Below are 16,566 nucleotides of genomic sequence, written 5' to 3' on the forward strand. Positions count from 1 at the left end.
CCTCTTTTATTGGCCTGTACCTAACTCAGACCAGATGGTGTTGTGAACAGAGACCCTGTGGCACGGTCATAACTCACTGCAGCCTCGAATTCCTGGGCTCAAGCAATCCTCCCACCTCAGCCTCCTGAGTGGCTGGAACTACAGGTGGATGCCGCCATGCCTGGTTAATTTTTTTTTTTTTTTTTAGAGATGGGGGTCTTGCTATATTGCCCAGGCTGGTCTTTAACTCCTGGCCTTAAGTGATCCTCCCACCTTGGCCTCTCAAAGTGCTGGGATTATAGGCATGAACCAGTGCACCTGGCCAAGGGCATGTTTAATGATGCCTGGCCTCCCTGCCTCCCTAGGGCCTAGGTTTCTTCCCTCCAAAGCCTCCCAGAGGTGACAGTGCCCCAGGCCACTGTCCACTGTCTTTGGCCGGTGCTGCAGTCTGCATGGCTTTGTGCACTGCCTGACTCCCCTCAGAAGACCCAGCTCCTGCGGGGCTGCTGACTTTGTGTCTCACAGCTGAAGCAGCTCTGGGCCCATCAGTCTCTGTCCCCAAGTGACTATGGAAGGCCGCTGGAGAAGCGATAATGAGACAGTGCCCCTGTGGCAAGTAGCGACCTATGGTCCAAAGTAGGGAGCTTTGGGGAGAGTCTCCAAGCAAGCCCCAGAAAGTGCTCTCCCTCCACCCTGCAGTGTCCCCTCCCTGCCTAGAAGTTCACCTTGTCCCTCTTGCCACGTGGTACTGACAAAGCCATCCTGGTGCTGATGAAGGCGAGGAGGGCAGGTCTCCAAGATGACACCCTCTGTGGGCTCCAGGCTGCCTGAGGGGCTGTGGGCCCCATTAAGCTGGGAATTCAGAGCTACCCCCTGCGATGGGCCTGGAGAAAACAGAATAGAAATGGCGGAGGCACGGGGAGGCCTCCGGTCAGCTGGGAGCACCGTGGGAATTTTTGCCCGCCTAGGCTCCTGTGGGAGCAGCTGTTCAGGTGGGGGAGGGGGCAGTGTCCGGCAGGAGCAGGGGCATCGCATTGAGCTGGAAGGGCACTGGGCCAGGCCTCCCCCTCTCCCCACAAGGCCTGGGCAGCCAGAGCTCCCTCACTTGTGAGTGCACTCAGGCTGAGGCCTGTGCAGAAGCGTGGGGGGTCTCCTCCCTCTGCCAGTCACATTTCTGCCCTCCCAGGGCTGCCCTGCCTGCAGGGAACAGGCACCCTGGGAAGCGCAGACCACCACAGGCGGGGTCCAGGGGTGTCAGAAATTCCAGGAGCTGCCTGCCTACCACACAAAGTGGGCGGGAGCTTCATGGGCCACCACTCACTAAGTGCCCCCAGCATCCCTGGACCGTATCCCTGCACAGGGAACTTTACAGATGCGGTCTTGCGAACCCTTTCAAGAGCAGGCTTCAGGCCATTGGCCCAAGGACCCACTGGAGGTCAGACAGAGCCCAAATGTGAGCCCACTTTTGACCAACCAATCATTTTTCTGACCTTTCTCATCGCCAACAGTAAAAATACCGCCACCTCCCTGTGTTTCTGACCCCTCACTGTGCCCCCAAGTTCTCCTCATCCCCCTGCCCCCGCCCCAAGGGTCCTACAACTCACAAGATCTAGTTGCTCCGAGAAACCACATTTGCGGCTGGGCGAGGTGGCTCACGCTTGTAATCCCAGCACTTTGGGAGGCCGAGGCGGGCGGATCACGGGGTCAGGAGATCGAGACCACGGTGAAACCCCGTCTCTACTAAAAATATAAAAAATTAGCTGGGCGTGGTGGCGGGCGCCTGTAGTCCCAGCTACTCGGAGAGGCTGAAGCAGGAGAATGGCTAAACCCAGGAGGCAGAGCTTGCAGTGAGCTGAGATCGTGCCACTGCACTTCGGCCTGGGCGACAGAGCGAGACTCGTCTCAAAAAAAAAAAAAAAAAAACACATTTGCTGAAGTACCACTGCCATTACCCTTGGCTATTGTCAGAGTTTTTCAGGGTGGTGCTATAGCCATCTCTTGCTAAATGCCAAGCCCTGGGACGACAGGGATGGAAAGGACCTGCCCACCAACCCAGGGAGTGAGTGCCTGGGCTGGTGGGGAACACAGGTAGGCACACAGGCATGGCTGGATGAGATCGGGGCTGGGGATGGAGCTCATAGAGGCACCCAGCTGCTGGCCAGGACCCCATCAGCTGGACCCCCTACTGCACCCACGCCAGGACACTGTCACCCCAGGCCACGGCTGCAGAACAGGCTTTGTGTGCCCGGGGTTAGTGTCGTCCATCTTCTGATCAGCACAAAGGAGAGGATGGCGATTTCCAGGGCCCTGACCCACATGAACATTCCCCATGGCGCTTATTTCCACGTGGGGGAAAGAGGGGTGTCCCCAGAAGCCCAAAAAGTTGCCCTGGGAGCCAGGCATTCTGCCTGCCATGGCCTGGGACTCCTGGGCCTGGGGCCTCACTGACACCATCTGCCTTGGAGTGGGACCTGGTACTGGCACCCAACAAGAAGAGGGCAGAGTCCCTTTAAGCCCAGCCTCACTCCCTCGGCCTGTTGCTATGTACGGGACCAGCTTCCTTAGCAACCACCTGGCCTCTTCCTGGGGCCTGGAGCCCTGGTTGCCATCAGCCATGGCTCCCAAAAAGAGTGTGAGCAAGGCAGGCAAGGAGTTTGAAGTCAAGAAGAAGAAAGGGGGCAAGAAGGAGCCCGTGGTGGCCGTGGAGCCACCTCTGGCCAAGGAGACGAAGGAGTTCTACCACATCCAGATCCGAGACCTGGAGGACCGGCTGGCCCGGTGCGTGGGCTGGCGGGCAGGAGTCTGGTGCCCCGGGTCCGAAGCCCATGCCCAGGTGGCCCCCATGCAGGTTTGGCCAAGGGGCCCTAGACCTGTGTTCTGACCTCCCCTGGGATGTCCAGACCCCATCCCGACCCCAGCCTCATTTCCTCATATGTACCTTTGGGAGGTTTCAAGATTTTAAGGGTAAATGGATTTCCCCACCTTCCCAGCTCCTAGAACCCTGGGCCCACGCTGCTAACTCGTGGCCCCACCCCAGGCAATCCCCACTTCCGCCTGCCTCACTCTTGCCCCGTGGGATCACAGGCTTTATGAAAGGGTGGAAACAGCCCTCTGGCAGGCAGGTGGACCCCCGGCCCCACTTCCACTTCCTGGCGGTGGCACCTGTGCCCCACTGACTCACCCAGCACATGAGCCCAGTTGTTTCTCCATGCTGGGCCTCAGTTTCCCCAAATGTAAGTGGGGAAGGTTGATTCCCCCTCCATGGCTGTGACATTCTATTCTAGAGCCAGTTTTGTGTGTGACATAGTGGTGGAGGGAGATCCTCTAACTCTTCATTCAGAGCCATGTTCACCTGCCCATCATTTTCTTGTTACAACCAGTTTCCTCCCAGTTGTGAGGCAACAGCCCCAGTCTCAGGGTGACCTTAAAAGACAAACCAGCAGGCGGCAGCTCTTCCCCAGGTGACTGATGCTGTGGGTAACCACAGCTAATGCTGAGTCCCTCGTGGTGCCAGGCAGGCCACGTGCTAGTGCTCACTGAGTCCTCACAGCAGTCTTACTAGAGAGGTCCTGATGTCATCCCCATTGCACAGATGGGGAAGACTGAGGTTCAGAGAAGGAAAGTCACCCCCAGGAAGAGGAGGCACCAGGATGGGAGCCCTGGCCTCCTGACTCCCTTATGCAAGACTGCTTCCTCAGCCCACACCCCTGAAATGCTCTGTGTGCAGTCACTATTTGAAAGATGTTGGTCAACTAAATTATGATGTAAAACAACTTTCCAGGCCAAGCACGGTGGCTCACGACTGTAATCCCAGCACTTTGGGACGCTGAGGTGGGCAGATCACGAGGTCAGGAGTTGGAGACCAGCCTGACCAACATGTTGAAGCCCCGTCTCTACTAAAAATACAAAAATTAGCTGGGCATGGTGGCATGTGCCTGTAATCCCAGCTACTCAGGAGGCTGAGGCAGGAGAATCACTTGAACCCAGGAGGCGGAGGTTGCAGTGAGCTGAGATTGCGCCACTGCACTCCAACCTGGGTGACAGATCGAGACTCCATTTCAAAAATAAATAAATAAAATTAAATTTAAAAAAACTTTTCAAGTAACTTCAATTATTCCATTGAAAACCACTAAATTGGTTATGTGATACTGATTAACACACCTCCCTTGAAATTCACAAACTTCCCTTCAGCTGAGACCTCAGGTAGAATGTATTCAAGGCAAATGTATTTAACAGAGTTATTGGGTGCTTACAATTTGCCAAGCTGTCTGCCAGGCCCTGAGAATACAGAGGTGGAGGAGAGGGACATGTTACTAGGTTTTGACCACCCAGTGGGACAAGGGCCAACTTACAGGAGAGCACTAAAGAGAGGGCGACAAATGTGGCTCAGGGCCAAGAAGGGTCCACTGAGGAGAAAACACCAGGGTTACTGGATGGAAAAAGGTAAGGGAGATGCCAGGTACAAAGACTTGGGATTGGAAAGTGTGGAAGAGTTGTGGAGGGATGCAGAGCTGGCCGACTGCAGCAGGCATTGTGGCTAAGAGCCTTGATTCTGGGGGTCAGACTGACTCAGGTCCAAGTCCTGGCTGTGCCACTTACAAACTCAGAGTTCCTTTATCCTTCTGAGCCTCAGTTTCCTCATCTGTTAAATACGTATAAAATCATCATAGTACTTACATTCTTACAGGTTGTTGTAATGATTTAACAAACACACTGCACACCTGCTATCTGCCAGGCACAGGTGTTGGGGACATACTTGTGAACATAACAAGGCTCTGCCCTCATGGAGTTTACATTCTAGTGATGTAATGAAAATAACATGCTAAGCACAGGCATTAGCTGCGGTCATGACTGCTGGATCAGGGGGCATAGTGGGAGATGAGGCTGGATTCTGATCACAAGGAATCTCAAATGCCCCTTTACGGGCCAGGGAGTCCAGGAGAGTGGGCCCAGCTGCACTGGAGGCCTGGCTTGCCCAGCCTGACCCCTGGACCACGGCCCCGCCCGTCCCAGGTACCAGCGGAAGTGGGATGAGCTGGCTGTGCAGGAGAAGCTGTTCCGCCAGGAGTTCGAGCAGCTGGCCAATAACAAGAAGGAGATTGTGGCCTTCCTCAAGCGCACGCTCAACCAGCAGGTGGATGAGATCACAGACCTCAACGAGCAGCTCCAGAACTTACAGCTAGCCAAAGAGATGGAGAAGGACGCCTTCGAGGTGCAGCTAGCCCGGGTGCGCCACGAGTTCCAGGAGACCAAGGACCAGCTCACCACGGAGAACATCATCCTTGGTGAGGAGGGGACTGGCTGGTGAGCCTGCAGGCACACATCCCAGCTCTATCACTGACCCTGTTTCTCACCTGGGAAACAGGGATAATAGCCACATGCTGCTTGGCACACACTGTCTTCCTTAATTGTCCCAGCAATCCTACGAAGCTGGAAACATCCCCCAACCAGTTTGTAGACAAGGAAGCACCTCAAAAGGTGAAGTGTTGTGACCAAGGTCCCCCAGTTGGCAAGGGTTGTGAGGCTCAAATGTCAGACGGCATTAGAACCTAGCCCAGAGAATACATACAGTCCAGCTGCTGGCTGGGCGTGGTGGCCCATGCCTGTAAACCCTGTGCTTTAGGAGGCCAAGGTGGGAGGATTGCTTGAGCCCAGGAGCTTGAGACAAGCCTAGGCAACATAGCGACACTCCATCTCTATCAAAAAAATACAAAAATTAGCCAGGTGTGGTGGTGCACGTATGTAGTCCCAGCTACTTGGGAAGCTGAGGTGGGAGGATCTCTTGAGCCTGGGAGGTTGAGACTGCAGTGAGCTGTGACTGTGCCACTGCACTCCAGCCTGAGTGACAGAGCAAGACCCTGTCTCAAAAAAAAAAAAAAAAAAATACAGTTGTTATCACTGTCACTTTCATGAGAGTATCAAGGAAGTCTTCTTGAAGGAGGTGGAACCTGAACAAAGCTTCATAAGATTCATGGAGGGGTGGAGGGAGGGCAACCTAGATGAAGGCAGTAAAGGTGACAGGGCCAGGCAGGGTAGGTGGGGGATGGCAGACCTGCCCCACTGAGACCACACAGGGCGCACAAGAAGGGACAGGGACCTAAGGGGCATCTTTAAGGCCCTCGCCAGGCCCTGTCCTCTGAGGCAGCCCCTCCTTGGGCCTTGTGTGCTGCGGCGGCCAGCGGGGAAGCTGGCAGCCCTGGAGGAGTTCCGGCTGCAGAAAGAGGAGGTCACGGACAAGTTCACGTTGCTGGAGGAGCAGGCGCGGAAGCAGGAGAATGAGTTCAGGGACTATGCATACAACCTGGAGAAGAAGTCGGTGCTGGACAAGGACAGGTGGGCAAGCAGGGCACCCTTTGGGGCCTTTGGAGGCTTCATCCCTGGGGCTACGAACATCCTAGTCTTCAGGCCTCAGCTTCTAACTGGGGGGTTAGATGGGGTAACTGACCCCTGCCCCAACAACCTGCTACTCCTTGGAATCCCAGCTGGTGATTATGGAGGGTGGGAGAAAAGGAATAAGCTCCCAGCTGCAGTCCTTGCGCTGGCATTGGAGACTCCCAAGGCTTCCTTTTGCCACTTATTGTGATTAAATCATGTTTACTTAACAGGTGAGAGTACATTGAAATGGTACCAATTACAAAGGTCCAGAGGATCTACAGGGAAAGCCTCCCGCCCGTAGCCCCAACCCTCCCAGGGAGAGAGCATCCTGGTGTTTAACAGCCCTAGGTTCCCTGGGAACCTCACAAAGGAAAGGGGTGTGCCCAGGGCTTGTGCCCGCTCTGTCTGACCCCTTCCCCTCCCACCTTTCTTGCCAGACTGAGGAAAGAGATCATCCAGCGCGTAAACCTCATGACCAACGAGTTCCACAAGATGGCCACGAACTGGATGTCAGAGACAACCAAGCGGGCCATCAAAGAGAACAACGGCATTACCCTGCAGATGGCCAGGGTCTCCCAGCAAGGCATGAAGCTGCTGCGGGAGAATGAGCAGCTCAAGGGAAGCCAGGACAATCTGTGCAAACAGCTGGAGCTGCTGGAGAACACCCAGAAGGTCATGGCCAGGCACAAAAGAGGCCACGAGAAGGTGTGCCCGCAGGCCTCAGCACAGGGCGTTTGGCATGCAAGGCAGGAGGCCGCCCCGGGGGGGCCCTGCAGGGACAGAGTCAGGGGCAGTCAAGTCAGGAGGGAGGGAGGCAGCAGAGAGAGGACTGGGCCTCCTGTGGGGGCTGCAGGGCGCTGGGCCTAGCTCTGGGTTGTATTTACTTAAAGCCCCCATAACTTATGGAAGCAGAGCCCAGCCCGGGAAAGCTCACTGGCCCCTCTGCATAGGGGAACACGGGAAGCCTGGCTGTGTCTGCAGCTGGGGGACAGGGCAGGTTGAGGGCATGGCCACCTGTCCGCACCCACAGATCATCCTCATGCTGACCAAGAAGTGCCAGGAGCAGCAGCAGGACACCAAGGAGGCCGAGGAGCTGCGCCTCCTGCTGAGCCAGCTGGAGCAGAGATCCCTGCAGCTGCAAGTGGACAACCAGGCACTGAAGTGCGTATGGCCCGCGGAGGGGCGGGCGGCGGGTGCAGGCTGGGGCCAAGCTCTGGCCCAGCTCTTTCTGATCCCACGACCCAGGCCAGTGACTTCCCCTCTCTAGAGGAGCCTGCCAGACAAGCTGAGGCTTGGATGGGGGCCCCTGTGGGCTTAGAGAGAAATGGCAGGGCCCCTGGCCCCAGTCCTGGGGAAGGGGGAAGGCTGTTGACTCATCCCAGTTGGGGTCTAGGAGCCAGAGAGACCAGCTGAGCCTGCAGCTGGAGCAGCAGCAGGTGGATTTGCAGCGGCTACAGCAGGAACTGGCTAATGAGCAGAAGGTTCGGGCCAGCCTGGAGGTGGCTCTGGTCCAGGCCACCTCCTTCCTACAGGACATTCTGCAGGTGAGCAGAAGGGAGGGAGGGAGGGCGCAAGGGGAGGGGGAGTGAGCCCAAGATGGAAGCTGCTTGCAGAGAAGGGGCTGCCTCAGGATCAGAGGCCCCTCTTTTACCTGAGAGACTCCTGGAAAGTCTGTCCTTCGCTGATTCTGGCCTTCAAAGATCCCTCCAAGGTCTTAAAGGAGCTGGATTCCTTCTCTGAGGCTCTGAAGGGTCTTGGGCCTCAGTCTTCCCGACTGAAGAATGGGTATCCCACCACAGACAGGGAAAACTTTGTGGAAATGGGCACTGAGGTTGGAATTTCCTGGAGGAGGGTGGGTACTGGGGCCACTGTGGGCCTGCTGCCACCCCACCCTCACCAACAGATGCACCCCGATGAAGAGGAAAGCGACTTTGACGTGACGTTCCAGCCATGGCAAAAGGAGATACTGCAGCAACTGCTGGTCATGCTCGGCTCCACTGTGGTCCCGAGACCTCAGAAGGCTGTGTGTCCCCACCAGGAGCCACAGTCCCATGGCCCACCCAAGGAGAGGTGAGCAAGTGGCCCTGTGTGGCCTCAGAGGTGGCCATAGAGAGCAGGGCAAAGGCATTCAGCCATGGGGACAGTGCTCGGCTCACCCTGGGCCAGAAACCTGGCTCGCTGAAGGCTCTGTGACCCTCGGCCCCCTCCCCACAGCCGGCCCAGCATCCAGCTGCCCAGGACTGGGTCTCTGCTGCCGCAGCTCTCTGACATCACCCCCTACCAGCCGGGGGATCTAGGCCTGATACCTCGCCAGGCCCACATCCCACCCAACCCCCAGGACCTCAGGCTGCTGTCATATATCACCCGTGTGGGGACCTTCTGGGCACACAGCAGCCCTGCGGTAAGGGTGCTAGCGGCCCCAGGGAAAGCAAGGTGGCAGCCAGTCCTGGGTGCAAACTGAGGCTCTGCCAGGCCACAGGCCCAGGGGATGTAACCAGATCTCTCTGAGCCCTCCCATATGTAAAATGGGCTGAAGAAAGGAGTGGCCAAGCCTCAGTGGGCAAAGTATGCCCACACATGCCCTGGGGTGGGGGGGGGGTTGGCTGGACCCTGTTGTTCCCTCCCCCACCAGCAGGGAGAGTGGGATCCCCCTGAAGAGGCCTCAACTTCCAAGCCAGCATACTTTTTTTTTTTTTGAGACAGAGTCTCACTCTGTCACCCAGACTGGAGTGCAGTGCCACAATCTCAGCTCACGGCAACCTCCGCCTCCCAGGTTCAAGTGATTCTCCTGCCTCAGCCTCCCGAGTAGCAGGGATTACAGGCATGCACCACCATGCCCGGCTAATTTTTGTATTTTTAGTAGAGATAGGGTTTCACCATGTTGGCCAGGCTGGTGTTGAACTCCTGACGTCAAGCAATCCCCCAGCCTCGGCCTCCCAAAGTGCTGGGATGACAGGCGTGAGCCACTGCACCCGGCCTCCAAGCCAGCATCTTTATCTTACAGATGCGTGCCCCTGGTTCTCTAAAAAGGCTTGAAAAGTTTAGTCTTCCTGAAGTTCCCCTACGTCCCAAGTAGGACACAGAGAGAAGAACCTACTCCAGAAATGGACTGGTCCAGTCACAGTCACCCTCACTTTAATCCGCAGGCAGCGTGGAACAGTCTAGAGGAGAGTTGTATAAAAAGTAGATACCAAGGCTGGCGTGGCAGCTCTGTGGCCGTGGCTGGGTTGGTGGGCACTACAGTCAGGCGGGCAGCCATGGCCACTGGTGTCACGGCCCCAATGAGGGCCCCTGGCTTCGCTCACGGATGTGGTCCAAGATCAGGTCGGTGGCTCGATCCAGCAACAGAGGCAGCAGCTCCTGCTCCGCAGGGGAGAAGCAGCCCAGCACATGGGCCTGTACTGCCTCAGGGTGCGTCGGGCGCCCGATGCCCACCCGCAGCCTTGGCATTGCCTGTGGGAGAGCCAGAGAGGCCCAGGAAGCTTTGGCGAGGTGCTGGGGGACCCCTGGCCCACCCGACCCAGTTGCACAACAAAAGGGTAGACTCACATTGGAGTTGAGGCAGCTAATGCAGGAACGGACTCCATTGTGGCCCCTTCAAGGGATATGGGAGGGGCAGTTAGTGCCTCCCTGGGGCAGTGTCCTTCCACCCCTCCCTGCCCCGGCTGGGTCAGAGCAGCCCATTTCCTGTGGAGACTGGGTCAGCAGCCCTACTCCACCCCAACTGGGAGGCCTGAAGCCCTATCCCAACCCTGACCATCTCAGGACCTCACCTGGCACTGCCCCCCAGCTTCAGAGCCAGTCTCCCCAAGGGCTTGTCCAGCTCATCATGCACCAGGTAGACTTCCTCGGCAGTCAGCCCAAACAGCTCCGCTTAGCACAGGGAAACGGCAGCCCTGGTTACTGCCCATCTGCCTAGAGGGGCACTGTCCCAACTCCCATGATGAAGGGCCACAACTAATCCCACTTCACATATAAAGAAACTGAGGCTCCCACAAGTACCCAAGGCCATGCAGCAACTGGAGCTCAACAGGTACTGGGAGGTGAACGCGCGGATCTGTCACAGCCCAGTCCCCCTCTGGCCCCTGTGCCCCCACCGCCACCCCCATGGCCCGCCCACCCATGGCGCTCTCAACTCACCAGCCCGGGCCACACTGCGTCCGTTGGCGTTCATAAGCCGCCGTGGCCGGAGCAGGACCAGTTGGGCATCCCCCAGCGGGGCCAGGGCGAGGTCGGCGGCACAGTGCCGGTCGCGCGTCCAACTCTCCGCCACACCCAGCCGCCGCGCCAGCTGCCCCAGCACCGCCATGCCCACGCTGTGTCGCGTGCCGGGCAGTCCGGGATTCCCCAGGCCAGCCACCTGCAGGCGGCACCAGGGAAACTGAGGCCCAACAACTCTCGCCACCCCCGATCTCACAGCGTCCCGTGAGCCCGAAAGCAGAGGAGCGGAAACGCAGAGCAACGCTGCAGTGGGGAAGGGGCGCGAAGAAGGGTCCCAGAAACCCGACCCCTGAGAACTCCAGAAGGCTGGGCAGGCAGGGCGCCCTAGTGCAGGAACGGAGCTTCTGGAAGTTTGGAGCCCGTCGAGCACTGGACTCACCAGTTAAGAAAACAGAGCAGCAATTTGGGGGCACTCGGCTCCCGGGACATAATGGCCGAACTGAAGCCAGGGACGGGGAGCCCGTACGGCGCCGCCCCACGCCACTCACCATCCACCGCTTCCCCGGGGGCCGAGGCTCCAAAACACATCGGCTCATGGCTCTACTCAGCCGCTGTCCGGCGCCCAAAAAACCGCGCGGCCTCATGCTGCCCCCATTCACGGCCTGGACACCGTCCCCTGACGTCATCACCCCGCAACAGCCAATCGCGTTGCCACTTGTTTGGCGTCGACCGCCAACGTCCAATCCGGGCCGGGCTGCATGGCCGCCATGCTTCTGAGGGGCGGAAGCGGCGAGGCGGTGGCCGAGTCCGGGAGCCCAGGAGCGTTCAGTGGCGCGGCGTCACAGTGTCCCTGCGGGATTTGTGTGGGACGCTCGGAGCTCTTGCTTGACCTTCGGTTGGGAGGCCTTGTTATGCCCCCCGCTATGGCCCTGCCTTGCGGCGAAAATCTGGCAAGTCCCTTCCCCGCCGTAGGCCTCCACCTCTCCAGTTAATAAAAGTTTTCTACCTCCCTCTGGCTCAAAAAGCTTGGTTCCCGGGGGCGTGGCCAGAGGGGTGGGGCCTGTGGGCGTCCTGGTGATGGTGCCTAGCAACGTCAGGGCCAGGGCCGCGAGGTAGTTGGCAGAGGCCTCGGGGTCCTCCTGGAAGGGGCCTCATGACAGATTCGGACGAGGTGCGGGCTGGGGAGAAGACTAACGCAAAGACAGAGGGCCAGGCAGAGAGACCGAGACTGGGTTCGCAGGAAAGTGTGAAGGCCGGGAGAGGCAGGGGCAGCAGTCCGACTCAGGGAAGGCCTTGGCCGCCATGCCAAGAACCAGGCATGTGAGAGATCCTTGTAAGCCTCGGCGGCTGCTTGGACAGAGGTTTCTGGCTTGGGTAGCTTGTGGGGAAGGTGACCTCACCAAAATGGGAGAACCTGGGGCAGAAGTCAGGTGAGGTGCTCAGTGTGGCCTGCTGGAGTGAGGGTCCTGAAGGTTACCCAAGGGGCTGTAGGACCCCCAAGGCCTGAGACTTGGGACCAGGCCTGACCTGGAGACATCAGAGCCTGGGGTGTCAGTAGCCGGAAGTGGGAGCTGGGAAGGCCAGGGGGGAGAACAGACGGTGTTGTAAGCATGAGGACCCTGATCCCTGACCTTGACCACAGGAGAGGGAGAAGGGCAGGACTGCAGGAGGGACAGGTTGGAGCGTCCCTAAGGGGAATGGGGCTGGGAGCGCCACCGGACCCCTGAGTGGGAGTGCCTCCTTCCAGGCCTCATTTCCGCCTCTCCTCCCTCCCTGCAGAATGCTGGGGAGTGTGTCAGTGGGTGGGGGTTGTCTCAGGGGCCTGCTCCAGCTTACTGTCCTTCGGTTCTAGGATGCCCTGAAGGCTGACCAGGGCCCCTCACAGGACATCCCAAAGCCGTGGGTGTTTCCAGCCCCCAAAGGGATCCTGCAGCACATCTTTGGGACCAGCCAGGTGTTCCAAAGCATCTGTGATGTAAAACCAAAGGTCACGGGGTTAACAGTGCCCCTCAAAGTCAGGGAGTAGTGAGTGACTACCTTGCTTTGGGGTCCCAGGTTCCTGCCCGACATAGCCATTCACATACTGTGCAGCTTTGAGCCACTTACTCTCTTCGGGCCTCAGTGAACTCAACTGTCTAATGGGGCTCTTCCACCTCAGTGGAAACGAGGCTGATGGCCTGGCTGGACTCCAGGAACACCAGCCTGCCTTCCCTGGGCTTCTGTCTACTCCTCCTGCCTCTCCACCCAGCAACCTTGCCTCCCACAACCCCCACCCCAGCCCTATGCCCTGGGCTGGTCCACAGTCAGGGCCACCCCTCTGCCTGTCCTCACTTTCCCCACAGCTACTCCAGAGGCCAGCAGTGCTTGGAGCAGGCAGACTGGGAGACAGCTGTGCTGTTCTTCTCCCGCGCACTCCACCTGGACCCACAGCTGGTGAGAGGGAGACCTGGGTGGGCACAGGCAGTTGCTGGAACATGCTTCCTCCCTCCCTGTCACACCTGCCAGAGCCCTCCTCTCAGGGCCACCAAGTTCCTGATGGGAATTGGATGTCAACTCTCAGGGGGGTGGAGATTTCCCCTACCCTCCAGGGGCAGATGGTGGGGAGGATCCAGCAGCCTGGGTCCCCTTACCCTCAGGTGGACTTCTACGCCTTGCGGGCCGAGGCCTACCTCCAGCTCTGTGACTTCTCCTCGGCTGCCCAGAACCTGCGAAGGGCCTACTCCTTACAGCAGGACAACTGCAAGCACCTGGAGCGCCTCACCTTTGCGCTTTACCTACAGGTACCTGGGGCCCCCACCTCACAGCACTGGCTTTCCCTCCCACTCTCAGGGGCTCTCCTGGCTCCTGGGCCCAGCTCTGTCTCCTTAGATTCCTCCTTGTCCCTGTGTCTGGGTCCCCACCTGCTGCCCCTCTCACCTCCAAGGCTGGTTTACTGCCAGGGTTGAGTCAAGTTTGGCAGCATTGTCCATTTGGGCTTTCTGCCATAATGACAGTGTCCAATATGCTAGCCACCAGCCATGTGGAACTGTTGAGCCCTTGAAATGTGGCAAGTGTGACTAAAGAACTGAAGTTTATATCTTTATTTTATTCTATTTTTATTATTATTGTTGTTTTTGAGACAGAGTCTTGCTCTGTCACCCAGGCTGGAGTGCAGTGGCACGATCTCGGCTCAGTGCAACCTCTGCCTCCTGGATTCAAGCAATTCTCCTGCCTCAGCCTCCTGAGTAGCTGGGACTACAGGCACACGCCACCACGCCTGGCTAATTTTTTGTATTTTAGTAGAGACGGGGTTTCACTTTGTTGCCCAGGCTGGTCTTGAACTCCTGGGTTCAGGCAATCCACCCACCTTGGCCTCCCAGCGTGCTAGGATTACAGACGTGAGCCACTGCGCCCGGCGTCTTATTTTTATTTTAATTAATTTAAATGTGTATAGCCACACAAAGCTAGTAGCTATTGTCTTAGACAGGACAGCACAGATCTAGAGTCCAGAGGCTCTAAGCACTAAAAAGGTCACAGTGACCCCCAAGTGTATTTCAAAGGGAAAACAATATTAAACTATAAAACACCAACAAAGTCTTGCTTTTTTCCATTTTGATAACCTTGATGTCTTTTTTTTTTTTTCTGAGACAGAGTCTTGCTCTGTTGCCGAGGCTGGAGCGCAATGGCGCAACCTCAGCTCCCAACCTCCACCTCCCGGGTTCAAATGATTCTTGTGCCTCAGCCTCCCGAGTAGCTAGGATTACAGATGTGCATCAACATGCCTGGCTAAGTTTTGTACCTTTAATAGAGATGGGTTTTTGCCATGTTGGCCAGGCCGGTCTCCAACTCCTGACCTCAAGTGATCCGCCCGCCTCGGCCTCCCAAAGTGCTGGGATTACAGGTGTGAGCCACTGCGCCTGGGCTTGATGTCTTTTCTTTATGTCAAAAAATATTCAGTTCTTGGCTGGGCATGGTGGCTCACTTTGGGAGGCTGAGTCGAGCAGATCATGAGGTCAGGGGTTTGAGAGCAGCCTGGCCAACATGGTGAAACCTCATCTCTACTAAAAATACAAAAACTAGGCGTGGTGGCACACGCCTGTAATCCCAGCTACTTGGGAGGCTGAGGCAGGAGAATCTCTTGAAACCAGAAGGCAGAGGTTGCGGTGAGCCAAGATCATGCCACTGTACTCCAGCCTGGGTGACAGAACAAGACGCTGTCTCGAAAAAAAAAAAAAAAAATCTGTTCTTAAAAAGAAACATTTGGGGCCCTCAGACCACATGTGAATCTGTCTGTTGGGGGCCCGTGTCCTGCACTGCCACTTCCTGTGTACCCTTGTGCAAGTCACTTCACCTCGCTGAGCTTCAGTTCCTTTATCCATAAGAGAAGCATGCCAGTGCCAGTGAGAAAACAAGTTCAAGTTCTTAGCACAGGGCTCAGCACCCAGGGCCCAGGTCCAGGCTACAGCCTGTTTGTGTTAGTTCTGCTGATCTCTTCTGCCATCTGAGTTTTGTTTTGTTTTGTTTCGTTTTGTTTTGTTTTTGAGATGGAGTCTCACTCTGTCACCCAGTCTGGAGGGCTGTGGCACGATCTCAGCTCACTGCAACCTCTGCCTCCCAGGTCCAAGCGATTCTCGTGTCTCAGCCTCCTGAGTAGCTGGGATTACAGGCATCCACTAACATGCCTAGCTGATTTTTGTATTTTTAGTAGAGACGGGGTTTCACCATGTTGGCCAGGCTGGCCTCGAACTCCTGGTCTCAAGTAATCCACCTGCCTGGGCCTCCCAAAGTGCTGGAATGGGATAATAGGTGTGAGCAACCGTGTCTGGCTCAGCCATCTGAGTTTTCTGCATTTCTCTTTGTTCCTGAATCTCTGTATTCCTGTCTCTTGCCAAGCGTGCATCTCTTACTATCTGTTGCTGTCTTTCCCCAGATCTGTATCTCTGTCCATCTCTGTCTCTGTGTCTCTGCCTCTTCAAGTCTCTGCCAAATCTAAAAGGTTCTGTCCTTGTCTCTTGTATCTCTCCCTTCTGCCTCAGGGCTTTCTGCTGCCAACTAGGGGGTGCAGCTGGGCTGGGGTGGCAAGCAGGATTGACTGTCCCCTGTGTCCCCAGGGACAATGCCTTTTTGAGCAGTGTGCCTTCCTGGATGCCCTGAATGTCTTCTCACATGCTGCTGAGCTCCAGCCTGAGAAACCATGCTTCCGTTACCGATGGTGAGTGCCCCTGCCAGCCCCTTCTCCCAGCACCCACTTCCTGCCGCCCCACCCGGGAAACGAGCACTCTGTGCCCTCTGCCCTCAGCATGGCCTGTCTCCTGGCCCTCAAGCGGCATCAGGCCTGCCTCTCGCTCATCACCAAGGAGCTGAAGCAGGACACCACCAACGCCGATGTCTACATCCTCCGGGCCAGACTCTACAACTTTCTCCAGACGGTACAGCGGGAAGGGCGGGCAGGGGCGTGCCCCGCTAACCTGGGAGTCCTCAGTGTGCCCCAAGATTGCAGGAAGAGGCAAGGCTGTCAGCCAGCCCAGAAGCCCCATCCCACAGTGCGGTGGATGCTGTCCTCACTGGGAAGAGGCCCACACTGACCTGGACCACTCGACTACCATGTCAGGTCCTTGTTGCATTGTTGCTCAGCCCTGGATCTGTGTCAGGCCTGTGCTGCACCCCATGGGAAGCAAAAGATGAGAGACTCATGTCATCTCTGTCTGGCTGGAGCTCACAGCCTTGGGGAGGTGTCCCTGGGCAGATGAGTACACTAGGAAGGCTTTAGCCACAATCCTGTGAAGCCACACACCGGGGCACCCAGGGCACCTAACATGAGGTAGCCCTTCCCCCTTCCTCCCTCCTTCTTTCTTCCCTCCTCCCTCCCTCCCCCCTTCCCCCCTCCTCCTTTCCCCCTTCCTTCCTCCTTCTTTCTTCCCTCCTCCCTCCCCCTTCCTCCCTCCCCCTTCCTCCCTCCTCCCTTCCCCCTTCCTCCCTCCTCCCTTCCCCCTTCCTCCCTCCTCCCTTCCTCCCTCCTCCCTTCCCCCTTCCTCCCTCCTCCCTTCCCCCTTCCTCCCTCCTCCCTTCCCC

The 16,566-nt window shown here is 57.3% G+C and overlaps 3 protein-coding genes across 7 annotated transcripts in view; 2 read left to right on the forward strand and 1 right to left on the reverse strand.

Moving 5' to 3' along the window:
* Positions 1-1,113: 1,113 nt before the first annotated feature.
* Positions 1,114-11,525, forward strand: CFAP157 (cilia and flagella associated protein 157). 2 transcript variants are annotated; one of them, XM_032165188.2, is made up of 9 exons: positions 1,114-2,757; positions 4,993-5,264; positions 6,159-6,312; positions 6,792-7,059; positions 7,385-7,515; positions 7,748-7,898; positions 8,258-8,424; positions 8,569-8,755; positions 9,359-11,525. In XM_032165188.2, exons 1-9 carry the CDS (start codon positions 2,309-2,311, stop codon positions 9,428-9,430), a joined length of 1,851 nt encoding a protein of 616 aa, XP_032021079.1. In that variant the 5' UTR covers positions 1,114-2,308; the 3' UTR covers positions 9,431-11,525. The 2 variants fall into 2 exon arrangements, with proteins under 2 accessions (XP_032021079.1, XP_058301266.1); XM_058445283.1 differs by lacking the exon at positions 8,569-8,755 and having other exon boundaries at positions 9,359-9,500.
* PTRH1 (peptidyl-tRNA hydrolase 1 homolog) lies at positions 9,189-11,201 on the reverse strand. 4 transcript variants are annotated; one of them, XM_032165185.2, is made up of 5 exons: positions 11,064-11,201; positions 10,495-10,714; positions 10,128-10,227; positions 9,904-9,949; positions 9,189-9,807 (listed from the first exon to the last, which is right to left on the reverse strand). In XM_032165185.2, the coding sequence occupies exons 1-5, from the start codon at positions 11,199-11,201 to the stop codon at positions 9,625-9,627; spliced, it is 687 nt and encodes a 228-aa protein (XP_032021076.1). In that variant the 3' UTR covers positions 9,189-9,624. The 4 variants fall into 4 exon arrangements, with proteins under 4 accessions (XP_032021076.1, XP_032021078.1, XP_058301277.1 ...); XM_058445294.1 differs by having other exon boundaries at positions 9,473-9,714; XM_032165187.2 differs by lacking the exon at positions 9,904-9,949.
* Positions 11,526-11,585: 60 nt separating the features above from the next.
* TTC16 (tetratricopeptide repeat domain 16) overlaps positions 11,586-16,566 on the forward strand; it is a 22,036-nt gene continuing 17,055 nt past the window's right edge. Inside the window, exons 1-6 of the mRNA XM_032164756.2 lie at positions 11,586-11,686; positions 12,368-12,540; positions 12,858-12,948; positions 13,152-13,295; positions 15,606-15,706; positions 15,794-16,075. Of these exons, the coding sequence (XP_032020647.1) occupies positions 11,669-11,686; positions 12,368-12,540; positions 12,858-12,948; positions 13,152-13,295; positions 15,606-15,706; positions 15,794-16,075 (809 nt within the window). The 5' untranslated portion in view covers positions 11,586-11,668. The remainder of the gene's footprint in view (positions 11,687-12,367; positions 12,541-12,857; positions 12,949-13,151; positions 13,296-15,605; positions 15,707-15,793; positions 16,076-16,566) is intronic.

This window comes from Hylobates moloch, unplaced genomic scaffold (assembly GCF_009828535.3).
Source record: "Hylobates moloch isolate HMO894 unplaced genomic scaffold, HMol_V3 SCAFFOLD_10, whole genome shotgun sequence".
In the NCBI taxonomy this organism is placed as follows: Eukaryota; Metazoa; Chordata; class Mammalia; order Primates; family Hylobatidae; genus Hylobates; species Hylobates moloch.

Bases quoted from the DNA above. Each gene is read 5' to 3' on its own strand.
- CFAP157 (XM_032165188.2), top strand. From the start codon at position 2,309: ATGGCGCTTATTTCCACGTGGGGGAAAGAGGGGTGTCCCCAGAAGCCC. The intron at 6,313-6,791 runs GTGGGCAAGCAG...CTTTCTTGCCAG, and splicing joins TCGGTGCTGGACAAGGACAG to ACTGAGGAAAGAGATCATCC. The intron at 7,516-7,747 runs GTGCGTATGGCC...GTTGGGGTCTAG, and splicing joins GTGGACAACCAGGCACTGAA to GAGCCAGAGAGACCAGCTGA.
- PTRH1 (XM_032165185.2), bottom strand. From the start codon at position 11,201: ATGACGTCAGGGGACGGTGTCCAGGCCGTGAATGGGGGCAGCATGAGG. The intron at 10,228-10,494 runs GTGAGTTGAGAG...CCCTGTGCTAAG, and splicing joins ACGCAGTGTGGCCCGGGCTG to CGGAGCTGTTTGGGCTGACT. The intron at 9,950-10,127 runs GTGAGGTCCTGA...TATCCCTTGAAG, and splicing joins AAGCTGGGGGGCAGTGCCAG to GGGCCACAATGGAGTCCGTT.